General features: G+C 44.8%; 1 protein-coding gene across 1 annotated transcript; it reads right to left on the reverse strand.

Annotated features, from left to right (window-relative positions):
• Positions 1-322: 322 nt before the first annotated feature.
• LOC119175575 (uncharacterized) lies at positions 323-24617 on the reverse strand. Its single transcript, XM_075876504.1, has 3 exons — positions 24470-24617; positions 23072-23208; positions 323-716 (listed from the first exon to the last, which is right to left on the reverse strand). The coding sequence occupies exons 1-3, from the start codon at positions 24615-24617 to the stop codon at positions 447-449; spliced, it is 555 nt and encodes a 184-aa protein (XP_075732619.1). The 3' UTR covers positions 323-446.
• Between the last annotated feature and the right edge of the window lie 3073 nt (positions 24618-27690).

The following is a 27690-nucleotide window of genomic DNA, read 5'->3' on the forward strand; positions in this document are numbered from 1 at the left end:
TGAAGTCTTTATAAAATGTACTTTTCGTTGAGATGCCAATGAACGTCAGTCTTGCAAACCTATGCAGTAATCATCTTTAAAACCTATGCAGTTTTTTTGTCTCTGTATTCAGGTGTTACGAATTCAGCATTGCAACTTTCTTGGTAACTTCATGAAGATGCAGAAAGGGTCATCATTTCCCGACTCGAAGTTTGTTTTCAAAGAATGCCCTATAGCAGCTTTGCCAAAGTATGGCGCAAATTGTGCACTCACCCAACTTCGTAATTGACGGCATTTGCTGTCTTTTGCTAGATGCTAAATACAGGAAAGGGTAACTCATGGCTTTACTTCTTTAGAGAACTTTATTACCCGTCTTGTAGCTTCACTGGCTTCCTTGGTATTTTTTCGCAACGTTGTAACAAGCTTTTGAACTGTCCTTCTTTCGATCGTTTTGTTTTCTTTAGTAATCAACCCTTGTAGCCATAGCCACCGTAGCCGCCGTAGCCGCCGTAGCCACCGTAGCCACCGTAACCGCCGTAACCGCCGTAACCTCCATAGCCACCGTAACCGCCGTAACCGCCGTAGCCACCGTAGCCACCGTAGCCCAAGCCGTAGCCGCCGTAGCCCAAACCATAGCCGCCACCGAAGCCGAGGCCACCATAACCGAGTCCACCGTAGCCTCCGAGATAGCCTGCGCTTGCGAAGGTGAGGACGACTGCTAGGGTAGCGATGAGAGCCTGTGGAAAAGAAATGGCAGCACAAATACATATGAGATTTGAAAATGCGTTCACCGACGGTCTGACTGCTTGTTGCACACCCGGGCTTCCCGTGTTACTTGTTACTTCCAGCTGATTTTGTGCACACAGAATGGCAAGTGGTACATTAACTTACTTTGTGTGTTGTATTTTTATTTACGTCTTCTGCAGATTTACTAAAATTTATTGAAATGAACGGCAAATATCGACTACAGAAGAATGCTAATGGTCTGGATCTACCTGGCAAATGTATAGCCAGAGAATTCTTCAAAGTTACAGTAGATGAAAACACGAGCTGGCAGTTTACTTGTAAGTGTGACATACCACATTGATATTCTTATGTTCCAAACTCTTGCATCCCAAACCCCACCCTCCCTCTCTTTAGGAAGGGAGAGGCAGTGATGCATACACTCATTTCTTACTGCATGTCCTTAGCTTCAAGGTCTAAAACACGTTTAATAGAATTACGTAAATAACATTGCACAAGCACTCTCTCAATATGCTAAAGTTTGCTAGGTTATGTGCTGTTTTGCCTTCTTTATTATCATCAACAAGGCACTCTAATTACTCTGCTGTGTGGAAGACCGCTCCGTGGCGTGAGCACACTCTCAAGGACGTTGCTTGCTATGCCTGCGAACACTAGCACTGGTCTTTCTCAAACAAACATGCGTGAAAACGATGATGCACAAAACAGGCAGACTTTAATTCTTCCTGCTGTAATGTACAAACTTCAAACAATTAGCATAAGGTTGCATACAGACTTGTGTTTTTTTATCAGGTATTCCTAGTTAGTCTCATATTCTCAGTGCCATCGTTTACTTAGCCTTAACTCTTTACAAGAAGCAAGACTCGTTCAGAAATTTATATATATTCAACAAAAAACAAAGCCCTGTAGCACTTCAACAACTGGAATCAAGTTCAAAAAGCTATTTGCACATAAGTTTTATTTGTCATTTCTATTGGCTAATAAATGGTTCGTGTAATAGAATAATTTAGCGAATAAAGGTCGGCTGAAGTAATTTCTTACGGACTGCCTCAGCTTGGCTCTTCTTACCGCCTGCCCTGAAGTATAATGAACTGTTACAATTACGTATTTCTAGACATTGATTAACTCTTCATTTAACATGTCATTATACATAGGTACTCGCCGCGGGGTAACTATAGTGCATTGTATTTTTCAACTTTCCACCTCTTCAAACAACTAACGAAATTGAATACTCTTAAAAAACTCCAGAAAGGAGGAAATAGAAGCTTGCGATCAGGAAATTCATAAAAATTTAATATCGATACGTTGCTCGAGCACACAACCCTTGTTTACGAATTTTTTCAAGACGTGAATAATATTCTTCGCATACGAATGCCAGAACTGTTTTTTGTTTCTTTTTTCTTCTTGCCATCATGGTGCTCCGAAACTTCTGCTAAGTTATGAAATATAAATGCACACGCCCATCGGCATCACTCTAATCTCTTCTATGGCTTGCCGGTCTAGCCACTGATGCTCACTTACAATGGCCTTCATGGTGACTGGAACTTTGCGCTGGTTGCTGAAAAAGCTCAGTGAATCCTGTCTCCAGTGGATGCTCTTTGCAGTGTTGAGTCCCTGCTTATATACTCTCGCTGACGTCAGTGCCTTGCACGTTATCTCTATTCAACAAAACGTGTCGAACTTGTCACAAAACGACAGAGTCTTTATTATCGACCCCGTACGCCGACCGAGTCTATCACTCGAGGAATGACAACTAGGTGAGATGGTTTACCGATACGTGTAAGTGGCGAAAGCGTTAAAGCGGACACTCGCGTGCTACCGTTCTCTTTCTTTTTATGTGAGCAAACGCCTATACTCTAGGAAATTCAGTCAAGCACGTGAGCAGCTTAGCACCTGATAAAGCACCGACCGATGGTACTAGGTCACCGGAGATTGCGCATGAGCGGGATTACGGCAGGTCAAGCCGACTAGAGGGGCAGGTTAAACGGTGGGAAATAAAGAAAGCAAGCACAGACCCGCACGCCGAAAGAATAGCGGGCCATATACTGCGTCGGGTCTCCTGAGAGTTTGCATTTTGTTTGAAAGGCGTGATAATTGTACGAGTGGCGAAGCGCTCACGTACCACTAGTGCCTGTTATACGCAAGCAGCACGCTTAGTTCTCCTTGGCTCTCTTTCCTCTTCTCCCTCATCATTACAGGGGCTCGGATTTCCAGTTTTATTATAGTGCGTGAAACGAGAAAGAAGATATCACCGATATGAACAGGCTTTGCCAGTCTGGATGGAACAAGATAAGAAATGCCCTGCAGTAATCAAGATATTTTCTTACAGGACCGGAAATAGACGTTCCTACCTAAATCTTTCAATTAAACCTTCCTTGTGGCTCTTGCAGTGACACATTAACATAAGTCCTAACTGACTGTTGTGTCAGTAATCTACGACTTGAGAACGGTCGCCCACCTCCGGAAGCATAATCTAAAGATATTTCCCACACGAAATGTCTTATGTAAATGAGGGCTAACTCCGTGTCGTGGCGGGGGGACAAAGTGGTTAGAACCCACGACGTCAAAACCCACTGAAATATAGGAGCATACGATGATTCAATCCATCTCTGAACACACTTCGTAGTGTGTTCAGTGAAGTTGCGTACAAAACATCAATCACAATGACGTTATTGCGCGGCTTCACTGGGATATCCATTATTTCCCCTGACACCAGCCCATCGAGCTGCATCGAAACAGATTGCCTGTTGAGGCACTCTATGTTACCGTTAGGTTCAATAGGAATGAAAGTAATGGCGTTGGTCTCAGTTTTGCACGACCCTTCTTCATTCAGTGTAATCGGTGATGAGGAGTCCCTGGTGGTACGTCGCTTTGCCTTATGGCTCGACACAACTTCAAAATTGTCGTAAATGACCCCTCACTTGGAAGTGAGTTGACTTCAGCGTCTTCGCTGTCGAAGTAAGGGCCCGTCCGCTTCATGAACATGGCCGCTGCAGACACCGGAGGACCTGGCAAATATCCGAACTGGTCAATGTACATCTCCGATGAAGGCAGTAGTAGGCTTCGCATGTTTCACATGTTACTGAGCAAAAAAACGCGAGACACTCAAACAGCGTACTGCTAGGCAGCTCTCCCAAGTAACAAAGAGCCCAATGAAGAAGTGAGAAGACATAAAATTTTCAACTCAAGTAATCAGACTGTCTGAACTTTAAACGTTGATTATGAAAAAGAAAAAGTTGGTGACATTAAAAATGATAATCTTGGGAAAATTGAGGAAGTTCGTTGAAAGATGTAGTTGAGTACTGCACAAAATATGGATAGATTTCGAGTAGGGTGAGGAAGGTTCTTTCACAGTAAAATTATTGTACCAATCTATTGAACAGGCTAGCTTCAGAGACGAGCAATCAAAAATAAAGCATATCCATGTCATTATTATCGTAATAGATAAATACACGCAGTAAAATCTACTTTTGTGTGGATTTTATTGATTACCAAACTGTTTTTGATTCAACAGAGAAGCCAGAATTCATTGATTCATTGCATAGACAAAGAGCACATAATGGATACGTTAATGTCTGCGCAATTATTCTATACACTGCACAGTTACCCCTTAATTCCTCGCATAACAAAGAAAAAAAACTGAACAAAGCTAACGAAAGAAATGGACTAAATATGGCTGAAAAAGGCAACGAATAACGATTGTTTCCCGTAAACAACCTACTGTTTTCAGGTAGCATTGTCCTGTTCAACAATTATGCAGCTTGTAAGAAATATTTCGGAACATTTGCACCAAGGTATTAAAATAGGATTGAAAATTGACCGCTTTTTGAGTTTCTTTTTATATAAGAGCCACAGAAACGCGTCACGTTCACATGTCCAGCCCTACTTTCTTTATTTGTTTACTTTTCTTTCGCCTCGCAGTGCACTCCTGGTGATGAGATTATGAAGTCGACAATGAATGCTTTTTTCCGAATAATGTGGTTTGGTCAATAATTCTGCGTCTTGCGTAGAGACATTTACGCCTATGACCTTAAATGTCTCATTAGAGGTGAGTATTAGTGTGAACTTGAGCATTTTCTTCAAATTTTGTGCTAGTTTAAACAGTGAAGCTGCTAATTACTAAGAGATTCATTCATTTGTTTGTGAGCAAGAACTCATCGCGCAGGTATGTGCCACGAAAATCAGGCGGACTTCACTACTCACCCTATCTACATGAAAGCGCGGGCGGCAAAGTCTAATTATTTGCCTGCAACAAAACGCTCGTGTGTGCGGCAAGCTATTCAATACGACGCATGTCGCGACAGGTGTGCTTGCTGCTCAGACGAAAAAATTAAACGGAGCAAAGCCGCAGCGTGTGCGATCGGCTACGGTTCGAAATGGCATTAGCTTGACGTAGCGACTTAGCCAATGGGTGGCACACCAAGTCCGTGGCCCTTCTCCCTCTCCACCCCCTCCCCCCCCAAAATATTTTGGCCATAGCAAAGAGAGAAAAAAAATGACTCCTGAAATCAAGGAGGTCCCCTCCCGCTCCCGAAAAACTGTGCAAGCTATGCCCCTGATTTCTCGTCGTAGGTTAAATACATTAGCTTGTTATCCACATTCACAAAGCGACATGAATCCTCAATTTCTTTTGTGCACCACTTCATCTTCAAACATTGCAAATGGTCTGGTTCACTACTCTACTTGGGGGAGGGGGGATATTTACAGACTAAAGAAGATGTCCGGTGAACAAGCGGGAAACCAGTCGTTGGATTTACACCGGGTTTGTGCTCGTATTCACAAAGCACTTCTCACGTTAGACTATTAGTGCCGGCCGACTTCCGCCCTTCGATCTTGATATCGCAAACGCAATATGAAAGGCAATATCCACGCATATCCAAAAAAGGTTTGCTGATGATGTAGCGAAGCAAGGTTCTATGGTGCATAATGTCAATGCTGACGTCGCCTACTAGTAAAAAGAACGGAAACATTGATGCACAGGCGAACGGACCGACAGAGTGACAGACGGATTGTCTATATTTAAAATACATATCCTTTCTGTGAACGGTTTTGCGCACAAGTGTTATTCCCCTGCGCTTCCACTGTCCACGGCGCACGCGCACGTATAGAAGCCGGTTGGACATAGTGAGGTCTAAAGAAGCTTCGTTTCTAAAAAAAAAAAAGAAGCCTACATTTGCTGTTTAAAGCCTAAGTATCAACAAAGTTGATTGATCTTAGGGACTAACGAGGCCTTCTTAGCTAACGCTAGGCCTATCTTTGCAGTAGACAATGTAGATTCGAACCACAGAATGCCACAAACCATGAAAGAACGTCACAACTTCAGTGCCAAAACTAACATGCAAAGCATGATTCTTTTAGAGTCTTTTAGGGAACAACCACACATCAATAAAAGCGAATGTCTAAGCAAAATGCTAACAAGAACAAAATAAAAGGCTGTAAACCAAATCAAAATAGAATGCCACCATTCATAATAGAGTGGTGGCTTGGAATAGAAAGCCACCATTCAGCCAGCGGTGCCAGCATCGACTGCACATACGCTAAACGGTCCCTGCTTTATATTACAGATCTATGGACGACCAGGGTACAAAAACCGCATCAGCATCGCTGTGTCAACTTGTCCACGATAAAGGTGACGAGCTACAAGAGCAGGATCACTGCGCAAGTCTGATCGCTCCCGCTCAGGCGTCGCTGGAAACGGCACCTCGTGACCAACGAAGCAGCCTATAGACAGCAATGTTCCCGGGACACGACATTAGGCAGCGATGACAACATCAACTGTACATCCGCTAAACAGTCCCTGCTTCATATTACAGGTTGGCCTGCTATTCTTTTACGCTCATAATCCCCTAGAAGTTTTCGCTGTCACTGCTGCCACAGTGTGCCATAGTGGGTTCTGTAGGATATGCTCATTTCTTTTGTGTAGTGTGTCTAGATAACCACCAAAATAGCTTCTGGCAAACCTGGTGCTCTGGTGGATATTTCTAAAGCCATGGCTAAAAAGGCACCAGCTAGCATCAAAGAGATATCGAAGGTACTTATTAAGATGACCTCTAAATTTGTTGAAACTATCAGTGACCTGAAAACGCAGATGAACAAGATGGATGTGACAAATAACTCAATGAAAGCTGAGCTCACTTCCATCAGACAATCTGTCGGGTACATGAACGAAAGCTTTGAATATTACTGAACTGAAATAAAGAGCCTTCGACTTGAGCTCGGCGAAGTAAAAAACCAGGGCCTTTAATGCAACAAAGGTAATCTAAGACTAAACAAAGAGCTGCAGGAAACAAAAAAGCAGCTTATTGAACTGAATCAGTACAGTAGGCGTAACAACCTCGAATTAAGAGGTATACCTAAGACGGAAAATGAGGATGTCCTCAAAACAGTTGCAAAAGTCGAATCTTGCTTGTGCGTCCAACTTTCTGACGGTGACATTGACGTGGCTCATCGTGTCCCGTCAAAAGACAATACGCCCCCAAACGTAGTAGTGAAGTTCACATCCAGATCAGTTCGGGACAAAATACTGAAGGAAGCTAAAAAAAACGACTGAACACTGTCAAGCTGGGTTTCCAGAATAGCCACCCAGTTTACATAAATGAACACGAATTTGTTGCCGTCTTACAGCTACCATAAATTATTTACAACACCAACGCGTATAACTGAAGTATCGACGTCTTTAAACGACCATGCACTGACAAATCTGGACACGGGGGTCACTGGATACGTTTACTTAAAGGCAATCTATGATCACCTACCTATATTCGCGGTTTTTGATTCCCTTACGGGTACCATGAAAACAAAAAAGTAACTTCGTAACGAAAGTGGATTACAAGATATTACGCCAAGCAATTTGTGGCATTAAACACAATGAAATACGCAATGAGGACACAGACATTGAAACTGATATCCTAATCAAATACCTACAAAACGCTATAGAAAAGAGTAATCGCAAGGTAAAGAAAAGTCGCCATGATAAACCTATGTGCCCTTGGATGACTGAAAAGATACTTCAAACACTCAAGGCCAAATAATACTGGCACGACAAATGGCGCCAAAACAATGACAATCCCTACTACTTACAGCAATATAAAGCTCAGTGGAATAAGTCTGTCACTATGATTCGATTGTGCAAAAGGCAATATTATACTCAACTAATTAGACAGACCGCTGGCAACCCGAAAAAACTGCGGGAAATTATAAACGAAATCATAGGTAAACAACGTAAGCAAACGGTGCTTCCCGAAACCATTGATGAAAACGTTGTAGAAAATTTCAACGCATATTTCGCAGGTATCGGTCCATCACTGGCAAAAAATTTATTGACTCGGACAACATTTCTATATCGCAGAGCCCTCTGTCCGACACCATCGTTGTGTATAACATTTAGCCTGAAGACGTGATATCGGCGATTAATAAAATATCTACCCATAAAGCTTCTGGACTAGACGGCATTCCTATTCGTATGATCAAAGAAAATACAGATGTATTAAGAGCAGTATTATGCCACTTGTTCAGTCACTGCGTCAGCTGCTCCAGATATTCATCTCAGCTGAAGATTGCTAAAGTTGTCCCTATCTACAAAGACGAAGACCACAGTGGCCCTTCTAATTACAGGTCAATATTCTTGCTCAGTACCATTATATTATATTTGAAAAAATTCTGATCAGCCGGTTCCATAAATTCATTCAAAAATATCAGGTTATGTGCCCGCAAAAACATGGTTTCCGCCCAAATCACTCTACTTCATCAGCAGTGTTAACGCTAACTCAAAAAATAATGTATCTTTGCAAAGTAATATTCTTGTGTGTGTCATATTTTTCGACCTGAAATAAGCCTTCGATACGATTGCCCACAACATACTTTTACATAAACTAAAGCATTATGGTTATCGCGGTAGGCCATTAGATCTTCTTCCTAGCTACCTTCATGAGCGAGAGCAGGTAGCTAGAACGAACAATATTACGTCATTACCAAAGTATATACGCACTGGAGCCCTTCAAGAATCCGTCCTAAGGCCACTTTTATTTTCATTATATAATAATGACCTCCCACAAATTCTAGACACTAGGGAAGTTATTATGTACGCCGATGACACTTGTATTGTTATAACAGCGGACAACATTCAAAATCTGCAAACTAAAGCAAACAAAGAGTTAAAAAAAGCAAGTGAATGGTTCATGAAGAACAAATTTACTACAAACTTCAAAAAAACTAAAAATGTAGTGTAACAATATCATGCCTCCTATATCACTAGATTTGCAAATAAACGAATTTCAACTTGACGAAGCCAGCTCATTTAAATATCTTGGCGTGATATTTGATAAAAATCTGCACTGGCAAGAGCAAATAAACGCAGTTTATTCAAAGCTCTCCTCGGGATCCTACGCACTTTCACAAGCACGTCATCATCTTGATACCAATACTCTGCGTACTTTATATTTTTCACTCATTGACACCACATCCCCTACTGCAATGAATTATGGGGTACGACATATAAAACTTTTCTTGAGCCTGTTCGCAAACTTCAAAAACGAGCCCTGAGAATAATCACCCAATCTTGCTACAATGAGCCGACTCTGCCTTTGTTTATGAAAATGAATATTTTGCCTTATGATAAAGTTCACGAATTAAAAATCTCCACGTGTGTTTTCAATGTTGTCAAAAACAACCTGCCTTTTCATGATTCTTTATTTTGCACATCCTCGTGTAACCAGAAATCAAATATATGAAAATTTCAATCTTCCTCCAACTAAGAAAACTTACGGACAACGTTTGCTGCAGTTTTCAAGGCCAAAATATTGGAATAAACTACCAGCAGAAATAAAACAGGTGAATAATTTTTCATCAGTGCTTAAGAAATACTTTCTTACACAGAACAATGTTCATCAATGAAAACAATTATGATGTCATTTGTGTGTGTGTGTGTGTGTGTGTGTGTGTGTGTGTGTGTGTCAGCCAGAAACTTGTGAAATCATTTAAAAATACCATTGCCACCCAGTGATTTGGTTTTTGTTTTAGGTATTAGCCATGCATATTTGACCTTCATAATAATGCAACATACTGCTTTCTTTACTTGTGTTTTCGTAAGTTACAACTGTTAAAAACAATCGTGAATTTACCGACACTTTCGCTCTCCCTTTGTTTCGCTCGTGCAAATTAAGGGTGCACGATAACTATCTGTATGCACGTGATATATCTTTATGGAACCCTAAGTTATTTATTTTTTTGGACCCCCAACTAGCCTTCGGCTATGGGCCCAACCAGTCGTGATATTTCTGTATTTTTCACAGTATGCAAATAAAGAATTGAGTTGAATTGAATTGAATGCACGCTGCTTCATCTCACCATCGACTTTCACTTAGTGGGTCCGCAACAATTCCGTTCGCTCAAAATCGGCTCGCGCCACGCCGGGAAACTCGGCGCGGCGGCTGCGCGGACTGTCTCCGTCGGTGGGTGCTCTTGATAAGCAACGGTGCGGAGGGTGTAAAACTTAATTTTTTTTGTCTTAGTAAAGCTGGTACAATGTGGCTTCTCCTCAGTCCTCGTCTCAAGCAACGGTTCTTGATTGATTGATTGATTGATTGATTGATTGATTGATTGATTGATTGATTGATTGATTGATTGATTGATATGTGGGGTTTAACGTCCCAAAACCACCATAAGGTTATGAGAGACGCCGTAGTGAAGGGCTCCGGAAATTTCGACCACCTGGGTTTCTTTAACGTGCGCCTAAATCTGAGCACACGGGCCTACAACATTTCCGCCTTCATCGGAAAGGCAGCCGCTGCAGCCGGGATTTGATCCCGCGACCTGCGGGTCAGCAGCCGAGTACCTTAGCCACTAGACCACCGCGGCGGGGCGGCAACGGTTTTTTTCCTGCTGTTTCGGGTAAGACGCGTTGTGTGGAAATTATTATCAAAGCCGACGCTTCGCCATCTTACGTTAAAGTAGGACAATTTCAACACGTGGTTCGTTTCTTCACACTGAAATCACTACAATGCCACAAATAAGTACTGGAAAAAAGGGTCATGTCACCGCAGTTTGCATGCAGGAACGTGGTGGTTTGCCTCCCCATGTTCAGAGCCGTGTTAATACTGTCACGAACGCTGGAAACCAACAGACAAAGGGGACGAATGACGAACAAGCGTGAGAGAACAAACGGTGTCCTCCAACTATTAGCAGGTCCTCCAAGCCTCCTACCTGTGAATAAGGCCTCTTATACTATATCGACAGATTCGAGTATTTCTAAGACTGCTCCACGCCATAATCCTCCATATTTTGGCGCTGGTCCACCCGGGATAGATCGACCGATGGCTACAAGTGGCCTGAAACACATGAACAAGCTCAAGGCGGAGCGGAATGCGCGATGATCATTGATCAGCCGGATCATTCATGAGGCGAGTGCCCTACTTCAAAGTGACTCCACGACGCATGAGCGGCTTGGTTCCAATTGCGGGAGGCTGCAAACAAACAATAACGAGCTGAACAACATCAACTCTGAATTGGAAAGTCTCATCTCAGACGAGCACTTTGAAGATGACTACGATACAATACTGCAATACGAGGACAATGCGACGCGTATCCTGTCCGAGCTCCTAGCGGGAAAAAACGCATTTCGAGTACACAAGCAGAAAACGGATCAGCCACGGCTACCCATACGATTGCTACACCATCTGACAAAACGGCAGCCAAGTTACCGAAACTCACGATTGCACCCTTTTCAGGGGATGTGTGTAAATGAATGAAGTTCTGGGAGCAGTTTGCCCAGCTTGGTAATAACAACGCCACCCTGATTGTGACGGAGAAGTTCCATTATTTGCGAAAATTTGAAAAGGAGACAATCTTTCAGCGGTGGCCGGTCTTCCGCCGACAGAAGCATGTTATAATGACGCTGTAGACATGCTACAGAAGCGCTTTGGTTACAAGACGCGCAAGGAACAGGAATATTTCGCAAGATTGCGTCTTTTGACTCCTGTTCGTGCAACCGGTGACGCAAGAGCCCTCTGACAACTCTTTGACCAAGTGGTTGTCAACATCCTAGGACTCGAGTGACTGGGTGTACAGCGGGCTTCATTCTCGTCGATGCTCTCCGACATTATACTTAGAGCATTGCCCCGAGACATCGTGATCTCATATCACCGTACATGTGTTACGCAAAAGCCTATGGACTCTACTGCTGATCCTTCGGGGCTTGACGGTCTCCCGATCTTCCATTCAATCGAGCTGCAGTTCTTGGAAAACAGTGATTACATGGAGAGCAGCGTACGAGACATCACTGTTCAACGTTCTTCGAACCGGCCAGCCCAAGTCGCAGCTGAGACCACCCGACTTTATGTGTTCTGCTAAAAACTACTCTAGAGATTTCGAAGGCGAAATAAAGATTTGTGTGTTCTGCACATCGAAGCAGCACTCCATGGAAGAATGTCCTACCGACATGTTCTTGACACGGAAAAAGGAAGTGCTGTTGGTTGATAAACGGTGGTTCAGATGTACCATGAAAGGCCACAGGGCACGCGACTGTCAGCGAGGATCTCGTGTTCGAAGTGAAAAGGCCGAGATACCTCGACTACTTGCGACCTAGGAAGAACTACTAAGAACAAGAGCGCAAAGAAGTTGGAACCAACGAAAGCATCAACGGTTGATGGTGGAGAAGAAGCAAGCTTCTATGACTCCACGTTACCTAGTAGAAGTCCTGATCATCACGACACGCGTGCGTTTGTACAGACGGCATCAACTCTATTGAAAGAGAAGACCCACGCGGGGACTGGGTTATGCAACAGCTGCAAGCGGCTCACCCAGAAGAAGAGCGCTGCAGAACGTCAACTTCGGAGCGACGTAGAGCAGGCAGCATCGCTGGACACTAAAATGGCTGAGTTGCGAGGGAAGTTGCGTGAGGAGCGAATGTACTGCGAACGTCAACTGAGTGACAATGCGACCAGGCTGAACAAACTAGAAGATCTGTTTTCTGTTGAGCGACAACATCGTAAAAACTTGGAGCATAAACTTGAAGAACTAATGAGGAAAGCTCCTCAAGAAGTTTTGGTTATGGCGTACGAGGCAAAAGTACAGGAACTTACTAGAGTATTGTACGATGTGCAGAAGCGGCTGCTTGCAGCAGAAGAGAAGCCACGGTATGTAACCCTTTCAGTGCCCCATATTCAACAGACATTGGTTGAAGAGATGCACCAGAGTGAAATTGGGGAAGAAAGCAAGCAGCCAGGACATATTGAGAGATCCATGTATAAGGAGAACGTCTCATGTGAGGCAAATTGCCTAAGCTGGAAAGCCACCTACCGGAATCACTCAAGGAAGTAAGAACCAATGAGTGATTGCGCACACAAGGCCAAGCATTCATGCAGAAGCTGCGGGGGTATCTCTTCCAGCTCGCCAAAGAAGACGTATGTCATGATTATTCCACTAGCATCGCTGACAAAGCAGGAGAACTCTCCCACCAGAATGACATCCTAGACAGAAAAGCCTTGCGGGACAGTTTTGGGAAAAGCCGCCTGCATGTTGAAGTGTCGAAGCAACAGACTGAAAGGCCCGTGTATATGATCGCCAACTGCCGCAAGCTGGCGGCGACAAAGATCGTCGGTCTTCATACCAAGGGGAGAGAGAAGCTCGACAAAACAAAGAGTCAGATTGAAGAATAGACGGCTCATGGTGACAAGAAAAGTCAGCATCAGCAATTATGGAATATCTCGGAGAACATTCATTCAAGAAGCTCAGCTGGTTGCATCCATTTTTTCACTGCGAGACATCACGAGGTGTTATCGTAAGAAGGCCTGCACAGAGGTTGTAGCACTTAAAACTGCTCGACCAACTTCACTACGTTGCCGGGAAAGGTAATTCTGTCGCGAGCGCTGGCGGACCATCAGACGAAGAGGAAAAAAGACGAAAAAGTGCGAGGGAAGAACGGGGTTCTCCAACTATTAGGTGGATCCTCCATGTCTCCTACCTCTAAATAACACCTCCTTTACTACCTCAACAGAATCGGGTACTATTAAGGCTGCTCCATGCCGTAGTCTCCCATAGCCCCACAATTATGCCGAGCAACTACCGTGAAGACACTTTCGGACCGTGATGAATGGTGTGTAGTAAACTGACGGTAGTGGTTGGCTGTTCACACAAAGAAGCTGATGATAATGACAGAAAGCGAAAACGACATTAAAGTCACCAACGAAAGTCTAGAATTACTACAAACTCATGGCCATCATCTCAGCGTGAAGCCTTATCTAGCAGGCCACCGAGCTTTCCTTTCCCGACAACTAACACCGACACCACCACCAAAAATCAACCAACGCCTGACATTCGGAGAGACAAAGAGACGCAGAGAAGGTGAAGGCGACGCGGATGTACAGTGGCCGTCCTTGTAACTGCTGCTCGTCCACAGGAAGACGACTCAAGATTCTACTAAGAATCCCTGTGACTAAGACGTACGCGTAGTCGAAGTGTAGAGATCATTGATAAGTAGAGTGCGAACACTCCTCCCCGGATTCACAACCCATCGGCTCGAAGCGCACTGCGAGTTCTGAATATCTTGGAGCCATTCTTTGAAAGCATTCTTTAACATAATGAATTGCAGCGTACTTCATATTAGACAGTCGACTTCGACCAATACTTTGTGAATGGTTGCTGTTCTATAACCTTTTGAGAATGTGCGGTACACGCTGCTATGCATGCGAGCGTATTACTTTCCTTCTCTTTCTTTCTTCTGATCTCTATTCTTTTCCTCTCTTTCCCTCTGCACCCGCGTTAGTGTGCAGCCTTGCTGATTAACCCACCTGCCTTTGCTTTTCTCTCTCTCTTTCCTTGTATTAAGAAGGTTTTTGTCACAAGCCGAAACGCATGGTTGATTCCGGAGACAAAGCTTTATCTCTTGTCTGCTAATTATGCAGGGCAAAATATTAAATTATTTGAAAGGAAAAAGAGCTAAAAATATTCCCTTCATAAAGCGATCCCTCATTCGTAAATACAGTTTCACTCTTGCGACGTGTTTTAGTGGACGCAAACCTCTTTTATTACTGCAATTTAGGAATATAATGCAAACTCCAAAAATATCGAAATGGACACTTACTCGGTATGAAAACACCTGTGTATATTTCCATGAGTTGCATTCTCCCAATAGCACTCTGTTCAGCTCATTTTTCCGCTGTATACGTACCAAACTAGTCTATTTCGTTTGAATATTTCTTTTATTCGCTCGCTTTTGAGACAATGTTAAAAATCATGGAGTTAATTTCCTCCTCCTCGACTAGCTTCTACACTAGCTAAGGGGGGAAGATCTTTGAGGTTCGGAATGGGTCTCCTCGATGACCCGAGTGCATGGTGGCAGCGCGAAGGAAGAGCCGCAGTCCTGTGAAGAGACGCTTCATTGCAGCCTCAGGCATATGCCCGGGTCAAAGCCCGTACCTCCGCTCCTCTACGTAGTTTGCCTCGAGTCCGTGCCGGGGAGTTCTTCGGAACCCATGCTTTCATCAACTTCGCTCTTTATGAATAAAGAGCTACCCTTGGAGCCCTGCGCAAACACAGTAGCCACTGCGTCGTGATAAGTGGCGATCTTCTTGCTGCACTTGCCGTACTTGTACTCCTTGCGAAGTCGCTTCATCTTCTCCTTGACCTGGAGCATGGTGCGCAGGTAGCCCAGGCTGCGCATCTGTGCGGCCATGCTCTCGTACACCTTGTTGTTTCGGGACGTCCCATCAAGCAGGTCTCGATCCGCAGCCCAGATGCGGATCAGCTCTTACGTCTCCTGGTCACTCCACGTGAGTCCCGCCATGCCTTCGGCAGCTGCCTGCTCGCGACTCGGCCCCGCCAACCTTGAATTGGCATGGCTCAAGGGACTCAGGCCGTCACTGCCTCCGCTGAAAGATGGGCCCCGACTGCTTGCTCCAACGTTGGGGCTCTGGGCCGCCTCCGCTGCGCCATGCACAGACCAACGCGAGCCAACGGGGACACTCACGGCGGCGACCGCGCGTCCGCCGCCGTGAGCTCCGCACTTATTCAGCCGGATTATTTGCGCTACACACAACATGCCGCAAATGGTTACCTTATACTGACTCCTCCCCCCTCAAGGGTGTTATTGGATACTTGATGTCCAGTAACGCGATAAAATACAATATAAATCACTCAAAAATAAACTCACTGTCGGTGCGTGCACTGGCGTGAACCGATTTCACTTCAATCTCAACAGGAGAACTTTCGCGTCCTTCTACGAAACAGACACAGCGAAACATATACATAATGCTCAAATGGTCCCCCAAATGAAAACACTCTCGTAATGCACAACAACGAAGTCCACAGCGCCAGTCAGTTCACTCTAGCTTGAAGCAGGGCACACGCGCCATGCATAGTCTTGCGGACTATTGTCTTTTAAATTCACGACACCACATGGCCATTGTCCCAACACGTGAGACCCATTGCATACGCCCTACAAGCCCCACATAACACACTCAAAGAAAACGAAGGACCGAGCACCATAGGTGTATGTTAGTCCCAATAGATCGCACAAAAAACTGTAATGTACTTACCTCCCAAACGCTTCCCTATTTTATCTACAGAATTATTCCTACACAACACATCTTCTACACCTAAAAGCAGTTCTACCACTTGGAGGCAAGCTCGCATCTCATCGACCACAACGCAAAAAAATGCTTAGTACAACAAACAAAATATTTTCACATCATGCCGGTACTATTAGTCTCTTAGATCCACTTAACATCACGCATGATCTTTAAACGTGCGACGCAGACTCTTCCTTGCACAGTCATTCAAAGCACATAATCTACTTCAGTGGCGATATAACAACAAAAAAACGCAACCATATAAGGCAGCCAAAGCATGCCATTGCCACAAACAGTTACAATCAGGCAATCCAGTGTTCATCCGAGACGCGAAAGAGCACAAGCAGCCTCGTTCAGCGCGTCTTCAACACGAACAATTTCTTTTTCATAATAGCCTCTCATTCAACTGTGGATGCCGCCTGTTGCGACTGGCACAACCTCTTACTGAAGAATGCGACTGATCTTTCACATTCACCTATCCTGTGGAAGAGGGAAGCTCTAGTTTTCGCTTCTGATGCATTCGTGGCCAAACAAAAGCTTTGCTAGGGTTTGTTGCCATCAACTCAGAAAACAACGTGAACACCTCTCAATGTAAGGCTACCCGTGCATCTAAGTTTCACGGCAACGTGTTCAACACTCTCGAACCGCCGTTAGCGATAAATGCCTGACTTTCCACTTGAAGCCTTTCACAATGTCCCCACCCGTCGGTAACGCCATACCTAAACACACAAAAAACTCAAAACTATTTTCTAAAATAACTTCTCATTCACGGAAATCACGCAAAAAACTGTCTCGAACCTAAATGTGCAACTCAAAACAAAATTACCATGAACAAATCCGGTAGTTCAAATTTCCAAATAACTTACGGCTCCTCGTCACACATGAGGCGCACATGTGATGGTCTTGGCCTGACCACTTTTTCTTTTGAACGGGGAATACGCAAGACGTAGAACCCACTCGTTCCACCGCGAATCCCAATGCTAGCCGCTTTTAACGCACTTTCTCGTTTTCTTTTCTGAGAAGCTACCACCGCAATAGTTGCTGTGCGCTAACACTTCGTCTCGGTGCGACTGTGGCACCACTGATTGGCGAGACTGTTTCCCGTCTTCTTTCTTCTTATGATAAAGACACCGTCCATCAGTTACTTTGTCGTGCGCTCCCTCTTTCACCTGACGCCGTACATCGGCAAGTGATTCATCGCGTTCCTTCTCTCTATCGAAAGCATTTCCCTCGAATGAACCAAGCCACTCGCTGTCAACCTTAGTACATTCCATAGCAGAATTCTCACTTTTCAACTGCGCCAACAGTACAAGTAACACGGACTTAGTCGTTTGCTGCTTCCTTGCTCGGCCGCCCTGCTTCCCCACTCACTTCATAGCGTTGCGCTAGGGATAGAACCTCGAAGCACACGCTCGGGTTCCCTCATCGTTGAATACTGCTCCAGTCTAATGCCCTCTCTTGAACAGCTGATCTCTCTCACATTACGCTCATTTTGTCCGTGCAGTGGCGTTTGCCGGTACTGACGAATGCACTCTTAATCAGCAGGACTGAGCAATACCGACACACTCGTATTCAACTGATCGGTCACTGTGCATCGCAATTTCACACGCTGAACAGCTCTTCCCGACGAGGTTGGAAGAGCTAAAGGTAAGTACAGCAGACGTGCAGTAACACCATGACCAATACCGTCTGTAGCCTTATTGTGCCTCTACTCTGGTCCAAAAGCTCCGCGGACACTTCATTCTCTCGTACCACTGTTACAGCCACACCTGTGTCAACGCGTGCGAAATAGGACTTGCTTCCCACGAGAATCTCAATCTGTGGATCTCTCATCAGCGAGTTTTGTACGATGGGGGAGTGTCGCGACGGCGCGACTCAGCTTTCTAATGGTCGCTTATTATGAGAAGCTACGCATGAAATTTCGACTGTAATAGCAGCAGTGTTACGTGAGAGCTCACAATCTCTCTGAAAGTGAACCTGCCGTCCACATCGAAAGTAAACTCCTGAATTAGGGTTCAAGCTTGCACAGGTGAACTCTTTAGCTTTCGCCCTATAATTTTGCCCTCGTGACGCAGCACCACGGAACTCCATCGCGCAACTTCCTGCCTGCTCCTTTTGAGGCTCTCTTCAAAACAGGCGGCTAACTCCACAATATCCTTGGGCTTCAACCAGCCCTTTCTTTCTTGCTAAATTACTAGTGATCAGAGACCAGCTGGCATTAATTAAATGTTTCAACCTGTAAGCTATGAGCAATTCCTGAAGACCTTCAAATGACTCCGTCTCTCTACTTTTAAGGTAGTAAGGGAACATAGTCTCTAGGCGCGCCGTCACTTGGCTCCAAGACGTGCCTGCTTCTCTTTTCATTCCTACAAACATAAGACGGTACTCGCACGGAGTAATACGCCGCTCCTTTAACACTCTAAACTTTAAATCCGAGTACGGCATCATCCCTGCCTCTGTCTGATTGGCAACAAATGTATGCACCTCCTCACCTAGAAATGGTAGTAAATTTGTGCCCTGTACTTCCTCAGGAATTATCAACGCCGCAAAAAGAGCGTCCTCAGTCTCGAACCAAGCCGGAATCAACGGCTCATAAGTGGGCATGGATGCTAGGACTACTTTAAGCTCTTTCGCGTACCATCCAATACCGCTCTGCTGGTTCCGGTTGTCCGGATCCTCTGATAAAGCATGCGGCGACCTCATTTTATCCAGCTCAAGCTTGAGCTTTTACACTTCATTCTGAAGCATCAACTCGCGAGTGCGATACGATTAATTAACACTGTCATCTTCTATCACATCTCTATCTGAGTCCGCCAACTCACAGAGTGTGCCTGAACGCAAGTGCATTCATGAAGAAAAATCTTGGGGCCCCAAGAGAACACACAGAGGCGTCACCTTGCAATGATGCGTCGCCCGATGACCACGCTGGTTCGAACGACATCCGTCGCGTTGCGAACGCTGGTAGCGACGAATCCTTTGATGTTCCGGCTGCTCGACCAGACCACCCTTGTCACTGTCTGAAGTCGGCCACGCCGACTGTCTCTGCTGTCCTGCTCTTGTTCGCTTAAGCTACGCGCTCTTCACTGCCCCACTCCTGGCTCCAACCTTGATCGGCAGGCTCGGACCGAATGCCAATGCTGCATCTCGCCGCGCGCCAACTGGTCCCAAAGCAGCGAGCGTCTTGACGCTACTTCTCACAGCGCACCAGCAGCTCCCAAAGGTGGTGAGCGTCTTGTCAGCTTCCCGGACTTCAGCACCTTCCTCGCTGCAGGCTCTTCACTCCACGTCGACTGCACCAGATCTTTCCTCCTCATCGACTAGCTTCTACACTAGCTAAGGAAGGAAGATGTTTGAGGTTCGGAATCAGTCCCCTAGAAGACTCGAATGCACGGTGGCAGCGCGAAGGAAGAGCCGCAGTCCTGTGAAGAGACGCTTCATTGCAGCCTCAGGCATATGCCCGGGTCAAAGCCCGTACCTCCGCTCCTCTACGTAGTTTGCCTCGAGTCCGTGCCGGGGAGTTCTTCGGAACCCATGCTTTCATCAACTTCGCTCTTTATGAATAGAGAGCTACCCTTGGAGCCCTGCGCCAACACAGTAGCCAGTGCGTCGTGATAGGTGGCGATCTTCTTGCTGCACTTGCCGTACCTGTACTCCTTGTGAAGTCGCTTCATCTTCTCCTTGACCTGGAGCGTGGTGCGCAGGTAGCCCAGGCTGCGCATCTGCGCGGCCATGCTCTCGTACACCTTGTTGTTTCGGGACGTCCCATCGAGCAGGTCTCGATCCGCAGCCCAGATGCGGATCAGCTCGTACGTCTCCTGGTCGCTCCACGTGAGTCCCGCCATGCCTTCGACAGCCGCCAGCTCACGGCACGGCCCCGCCAACCTTGAGCGGGCAGAGTTCAATGAACTCGGGCTGTCACCACCCCCGCTGATAGCTGGGCCTGGACTGCTCGCTCCAACGCTGGGGCTCTGCGCCGCCTGAGCTGCGCCATGCGCAGCCCAACCCGAGCCAACGGGGACACTGACGCTGGTGATCACGCGTCCACCGGCCGCGAGTTGCGCGCTTCATCAGCCGCATTAATTGTGCTACACACAACATGCCGATAATGGTTACATCATACTCACTCACGGTCACGCAGAAGACTGTATCAGGCTCCTCATTTGTGTTGCTTATATAGAAAATGAAAGATGAGAAACGGCTTAATCAAAATATAGTGCCAACACGATCAGTTTTGCGACAATCCCAATCTTCTGTTGCTTTTCTTTATGTCGCTTTTCTTTATGTATTGCGCTCGTCCAACGTCTATCGATATTTTTGCACAGTACTAGGTCACTCTTCAATATTCTTAAATTCTCTAATTGTTCGTGAAATAGTATTGATCAGCATTTATGCTTGACGTGACATTAGCAAAACTTCCTGTCAAATAAAAAGAAGCTGTTATGAACGCAAAGCTTTGAAAATTAGCCCCTCGGTCATAAAACTTAACTATCCCTGGTGTTTCATCGTTGAGTGCCCTTGACGCGTTTTTTCTTCCAAAGTATGTCATGCTTAACATGATTCAACTCTCCTATGCAAATGGTATATGGCTTTTCTAATTAGCCAGAGTGAAGTCATTATAAAATGTCCTTTTCGTTGAGATGCCAATGCACGTCAGTTCTGCAAACCTATGCAGTAATCATCTTTAAAACCTATGCAGTTTTTTTGTCTCTGTATTCAGGTGTTACGAATGCAGCATTGCAACTTTCTTGGTAACTTCATGAAGATGCAGAAAGGGTCATCATTTCCCAACTCGAAGTTTGTTTTCAAAGAATGCCCTATAGCAGCTTTGCCAAAGTATGGCGCAAATTGTGCACTCACCCAACTTCGTAATTGACGGCATTTGCTGTCTTTTGCTAGATGCTAAATACAGAAAAGGGAAACTCATGGCTTTACTTCTTTAGAGAACTTTATTACCCGTCTTGTAGCTTCATTGGCTTCCTTGGTATTTTTTCGCAACGTTTAACAAGCTTTTGAACTGTCCTTCTTTCGATCGTTTTGTTTTCTTTAGTAATCAACCCTTGTAGCCATAGCCACCATAACCGCCGTAGCCGCCGTAGCCACCGTAGCCACCGTAGCCGCCGTAACCGCCGTAACCTCCATAGCTACCGTAACCGCCGTAACCGCCGTAGCCACCATAGCCACCGTAGCCCAAGCCGTAGCCGCCGTAGCCCAAACCATAGCCGCCACCGAAGCCGAGGCCACCATAACCGAGTCCACCGTAGCCTCCGAGATAGCCTGCGCTTGCGAAGGTGAGGACGACTGCTAGAGTAGCGATGAGAGCCTGTGGAAAAAAAATGGCAGCACAAATACATGGTATATTTGAAAATGCGTTCACCGACGGTCTCACTCCTTGTTGCACAACCGGGCTTCCCGTGTTACTTCCAGCTGATTTTGTGCACACAGAATGGCAAGTGGTACATTCATTTACTTTGTGTGCTGTATATTTATTTAAGTCTTCTGCAGATGGACTAAAATTTATAGAAATGAACGGCAACAATCGACTACAAAAGAATGCTAATGGTCTGAATCTACCTGGCAAATGTATAGCCAGAGAATTCTTCAAAGTTACAGTAGATGAAAACACGAGCAGGCAGTTTACTTGTGAGTGTGACATACCACATTGATATTCTTATGTTCCAAACTCTTGCATCCCAAACCCCACCCTCCCTCTCTTTAGGAAGGGAGAGACAGTGATGCATACACTCATTTCTTACTGCATGCCCTTAGCTTCAAGGTCTAAAACACGTTTAATAGAATTATGTAAATAACATTGCACAAGAACTCTCTAAATATGCTACAGTTTGCTAGGTTATGTGTTTTTGCCTTCTTTATTATCATCATCAAGGCACTCCAATTACTCTGCTCTGTGGAAGACCTCTCTGTGGCGTGAGCACACTCTCAACGACGTTGCTTGCTATGCCTGCGAAAACTAGCACTGGTCTTTCTCAAACAAACATGCGTGAGAACGATGATGCACAAAACGAGTAGATTTTAAGTCTTCCTGCTATAATGTACAAACTTTTAACAATTAGCATAAGGTTGCATAGAGACTTGTGTTTTTATCAGGTATTTCTAGTTATTCTCATATTCTCAGCGCCATCGTTTGCTTAGCCGTAACATTTTTCAAGAAGCAAAACTCGTTCAGAATTTCATATATATTCAAGAAAAGAAAGCCCTGTAGCACTTGAGCAACTGGAACCAAGTTCACAAAGCTATTTGCACGCAAGTATTATTTGTCAATTTTATTGGCTAATGAATGGTTCGTGGCTGACGTAATTTCTTACGGACTACCTCAGCTTGGCTCTTTTTAACGCATGCCCTGAAGTATAATGAACTATTACTTTTATTTATTTCTAGACATTGAATAACTCTTCATTTATCGTGTCATTATATATAGCTACTCGCAGCGGGGTAACTATAAACCATTGTATTTTTCATCTTTCCACCTCTTCAAACAACTAACGAAATTGAATACTCTTAAAAAACTCCAGAAAGGAGGAAATAGAAGCTTGCGATCGGCGAATTCAGAAAAATTTGAAATTGATACGTTGCTCGAGTACACAACCCTTGTTTACGAATTTTTTCAACACCTAAATAAAATTCTTCGCATACGAATGCCACAAGTGTTCTTTTTTTTCTTTTTTTTTCTTAACCCTTCATGGTGCTCCGAAAGTCCTGCTAAGTTATGAGATGTAAATACACCCATCTGCATCACTCTAATCTCTGTCTAGCCAATGCTGCTCACTTACAATGGCCTTCATGGTGACTGGAAGTTTGCGCTGGTTGCTGAAAAGTCTCAGTGAATACTGTCTCCAGTGGATGCTCTTTGCAGTGTTGAGTCCCTGCTTATATACTCTCGCTGACGTCAGTGCCTTGTACGTTAATTCTATACAACAAAACGTGTCGAACTTGTCACGCAACGGCAGAGTCTTTGTTATCGAACTGTACGCCGACCAAGTCTATCCTTCGACGAATGACAACTAGGTGAGATGGTTGACCGATACGTGTAAGTGGCGAAAGCGTTAAAGCGGACACTCGTGTGCTACCCTTCTCTTTCTTTTTATGTGAGCAGACGCCTATACTCTAGGAAACGCACTCAAGCACGTGAGCAGCTTAGCGCCTGATAAAGCACCGACCGATGGCACTAGGTCGCCGGAGATTGCGCATGAACGGGATTACGACAGGTGAAGCCGACTAGAGGGGCAGGTTAAGTGGTGAGAAATAAAGAAAGAAAGCACAGGCCTGCACGCCGAAAGAATAGCGGGCCATGTACTGCGTCGGGTCTCCTGAAAGTTTGCATTCTTTTTAAAGGCGTGATGAATGTATGAGTGGCGAAGCGCTCACGTACCTCTAGTGCCTGTTATACGCAAGCAGCACGCTTAGTTTTTCTTGGCTCTCTTTCCTCTTCTCCCTCATCATTGCAGGGTCTTGGATTTCCAGTTTTATTGTAGTGCGTGAAACCCGCAAATAGATATCACCGATATGAACAGTTTTTGCCACTCTAGATGGAACAAGATACGAAATGCCCTGAAGTTATCGAGAAATTGTCTTACAGGACCGGAAATACACGTTCCTACCTATATCTTCAATTAAACCTTCCTTGTGGCTCTTGCAGTGACACATTAATATAGGTCCTCACTGACCGTTGTGTGAGTAATCTATGAATTGAGAATGGCCGACCACCTGCGGAAGCATAATCTAAAGATATTTAACACATGAAATGTCTTATGGTAAATGAGGGCTAACTCCGTGTCGCGGTGGGGGGACAAAGTGGTTAGAACCCACGACGTTAGAACCCACTGAGATGTAGGAGCATACGGTGATTCAATCTATCTCTGAACACACTTCGTAGTGTGTTCAGTGAAGTTGCGTGCGAAACATCAATCGCCATGACGTTATTGCGCGGCTTCACTGGGATATCCATTATTTCCCCTGACACCAGCCCATCGAGCTGCATCGAAACAGATTGCCTGTTGAGGCGCTCTATGTTACCGTTAGGTTCAATAGGAATTAATGTGATGGCGATGGTCTCTGGCTTGCACGGCCCTTCTTCATTCAGTGTAATCGGTGATGAAGAGTCCCTGGTGTTACGTCGCTTTGCCTTACGGCTCGACACAACTTCAAAATTGTCGTAAATGACCCCTCACTTGGAAGTGAGTTGACTTCAGCGTCTTCGCTGTCGAAGTAAGGGCCCGTCCGCTTCATGAACATGGCCGCTGCAGACACCGGAGGACCTGGCAAATATCCGAACTGGTCAATGTACATCTCCGATGAAGGCAGTAGTAGGCTTCGCATGTTTCACATGTTACTGAGCAAAAAAACGCGAGACACTCAAACAGCGTACTGCTAGGCAGCTCTCCCAAGTAACAAAGAGCCCAATGAAGAAGTGAGAAGACATCAAATTTTCAACTCAAGTGATCAGACTGTCTGAACTTTAAACGCTGATAAAGGATAAGAAAAAGTTGGGGACATTAAAAATGATAATCTCCGGAAAATTGAGGAAGTTCGTTGAAAGATGTAGTTGAGTACTGCACAAAATATGGATAGATTTCGAGTAGGGTGAGGAAGGTTCTTTCACAGCAAAATTATTGTACCAATATATTGAACAGGCTAGCTTCAGAGACGAGCAATCGAAAATAAAGCATATCCATGTCATTACTATCGTAATAGATAAATATACGCAGTAAAATCTCTTTTTGTGTGAATTTTATTGATTGCAAAACTGTTTTCGATTCGACAGAGACGCCAGAATACATTGATATATTGCATAGACAAGGAGCACATAATCAATACGTGAACGTCTGCGCAAATATTCTATACACTGCACAGTTACCCCTTAATTCCTCGCATAACAAAGAAAAAAACTGAACAAAGCTAACGAAAGAAATGGACTAAATATGGCTGAAAAAGGCAACGAATAATGATTGTTTCCCGTAAACAACCTACTGTTTTCAGGTAGCATTGTCCTGTTCAACAATTATGCAGCTTGTAAGAAATATTTCGGAACATTTGCAACAAGGTATTAAAATAAGATTGAAAATTGACCGCTTTTTGGGTTTCTTTTTATACAAGAGCCACAGAAACGCACCTCATTCACATGTCCAGCCCTGCTTTCTTTATTTGTTTACTTTTTATTCGCCTCGCAGTGCACTTCTGGTGATGAGATTATGAGGTCGACAATGAATGCTTTTTTCCAAGTCATGTGGTTTGGTCAATAATTCTGCATCTTGCGTAGAGGAATTTACGCCTATGACCCTGATTGTCTCATTAGAGGTGAGTATTACTGTAAACGTGAGCATTTTCTTCAAATTTTGTGCTTATTTAAACAGTGAAGTAGCTATTTACTAAGATATTCATTCATTTGTTTGTGAGCAAGAACTCATCGCGCAGGTATGTGCCACGAAAATCGGGCAGACCTCACTACTCACCCCTTCTACATGGAAGTGCGGGCGGCAAAGTTCAATTAATTGCCTGCACGAAACGCCCTGTGTGTGCGGCAAGCTAGTCAATACGACGCATGTAGCGACAGGTGTGCATACTGCCAGACGAAAACATTAAACGGAGCAAAGCCGCAGCGTGTGCGATCGGCTACGGTTCGAAATGGCATTAGCTCGACTTAGCAACTTAGCCAATGGGTGGCACACCAAGTTCGTGGTGCTTCTCCCCCTTCCCCTCCCCAAAAAATATTTTGGTCACAGCGTAGAGAGAGAAAAATGACTCTTGAAATTAAGGAGGTCTCCCCCCACTCCCGAAAAACTGTGCACGCTACGCCCCTGATTTTTCGTCATAGGTTAAATACATTAGCGTGTTCATTCACAAAGTGACATGAATCCTCAATTTCTTTTGTGCATCACTTAGTCTTCAGACATTGTAAATGGTCTGGTTCACTACTCTACTTGTGGGGAGGGGAGATTTTACCAGACTAAAGGAGATGTCTGGTTAACAAGCGTAAAACCAGTCGTTGGATTTACAACAGGCCTGTGCTCGTATTCACAAAGCACTTTTCACGTTAGACTATTGGTGCCGGCCGTCTTCCGCCCTTCGATCCTGATATCGCAAACGCAATATCGCTTACGCAATCCACGCTTATCCAGATAGGGGATGCCGATGATGGAGCAAAGTAATTTCCTGAGAGTATAATGTCAATGCTGATGTCACCTACTAGTAAAAGGACGGAAACATGGATGCACAGACGAACGGACCGACAGAGTGACGGACGGATTGTCTATTTTTAAAATACATATCCTCTCTGTGAACGGTTTTGAGCACAAGTCTTATTCTCTTGCACTTCCACTGTACACGGAGCACGCACGTATAGAAGCCGGTTGGACATGGTGAAGTCTAAAGAAGCTTCGCTTCTAAAAAGAAGAAGCCTACATTTGCTGTTTAAAGCCTAAGTATCAACAAAGTTGATTGATCTTAGGGACTAACGAGGCCTTCTTAGCTAATACTAGGCCTATATTTGCAGTAAACAATGTAGATTCGAACCACAGCATGCCACAAACCACGCAAGATCATCACGACTCCTGTGCCAAAACTAACATGCAAAGCATGATTCTTTTAGAGTCTCTTAGGGAACAACCACGCATCAATAAAAGCAAATGTCAAAGCAAAATGCTAACAAAAACAAAATAAAAGGCTGTAAACCAAATCAAAATAGAAAGCCACCATTCATGATAGATTGGTGGCTCAGAATTGAAAGCCACCATTCATGAAAGCCATCATTCAGGCAGCGGTGCCAGCATCGACTGCACATCCGCTAAACGATCCCCGCTTCATATTACAGATCTACGGACGGCCAGGCTACAAAAACCGCATCGGCATCGCTGTGTGAACTGGTCTACGATAAAGGAGACGAGCTACAAGAGCAGGATCACTGCACAAGTCTGATCGCTCCCGCTCAGGCGTCGCTGGAAACGGCACCTCGTGACCAACGAAGTAGCCTATAAAGACAGCAATGCTCCCGGGACACGACATTAGGCAGCGGTGACAGCATCGACTGCACATCCGCTAAACGGTCCCTGCTTCTTATTACAGGTTGGCCTACTATTCTTTTACGCTCATAATCTTTTCAGAAGTTTTCGTTGTCTCTGCTTCCACAGTGTACCATAGTGTGTTCTGTAGCATATGCTCATTTCTGTTGTGAAGTGTGTCTAGCTAACGACTGAAATGGCTTCTGGCAAACCTGTTGCTGTGTTGGATATTTCGAAAGCCATGGCTGAAAAGGCACCAGCTAGCATTAAAGATATATCAAAGGTACTTATTAGGATGACCTCTAAATTTGTTGAAACTATCAGCGACCTGAAAACGGAGATGAAGAAGCTGGATGCGACAAATAACTCAGTGAAAGCTGAGCTCACTTCCATCA

This window comes from Rhipicephalus microplus, chromosome X (genome assembly GCF_043290135.1).
Source record: "Rhipicephalus microplus isolate Deutch F79 chromosome X, USDA_Rmic, whole genome shotgun sequence".
Taxonomy (NCBI): Eukaryota; Metazoa; Arthropoda; class Arachnida; order Ixodida; family Ixodidae; genus Rhipicephalus; species Rhipicephalus microplus.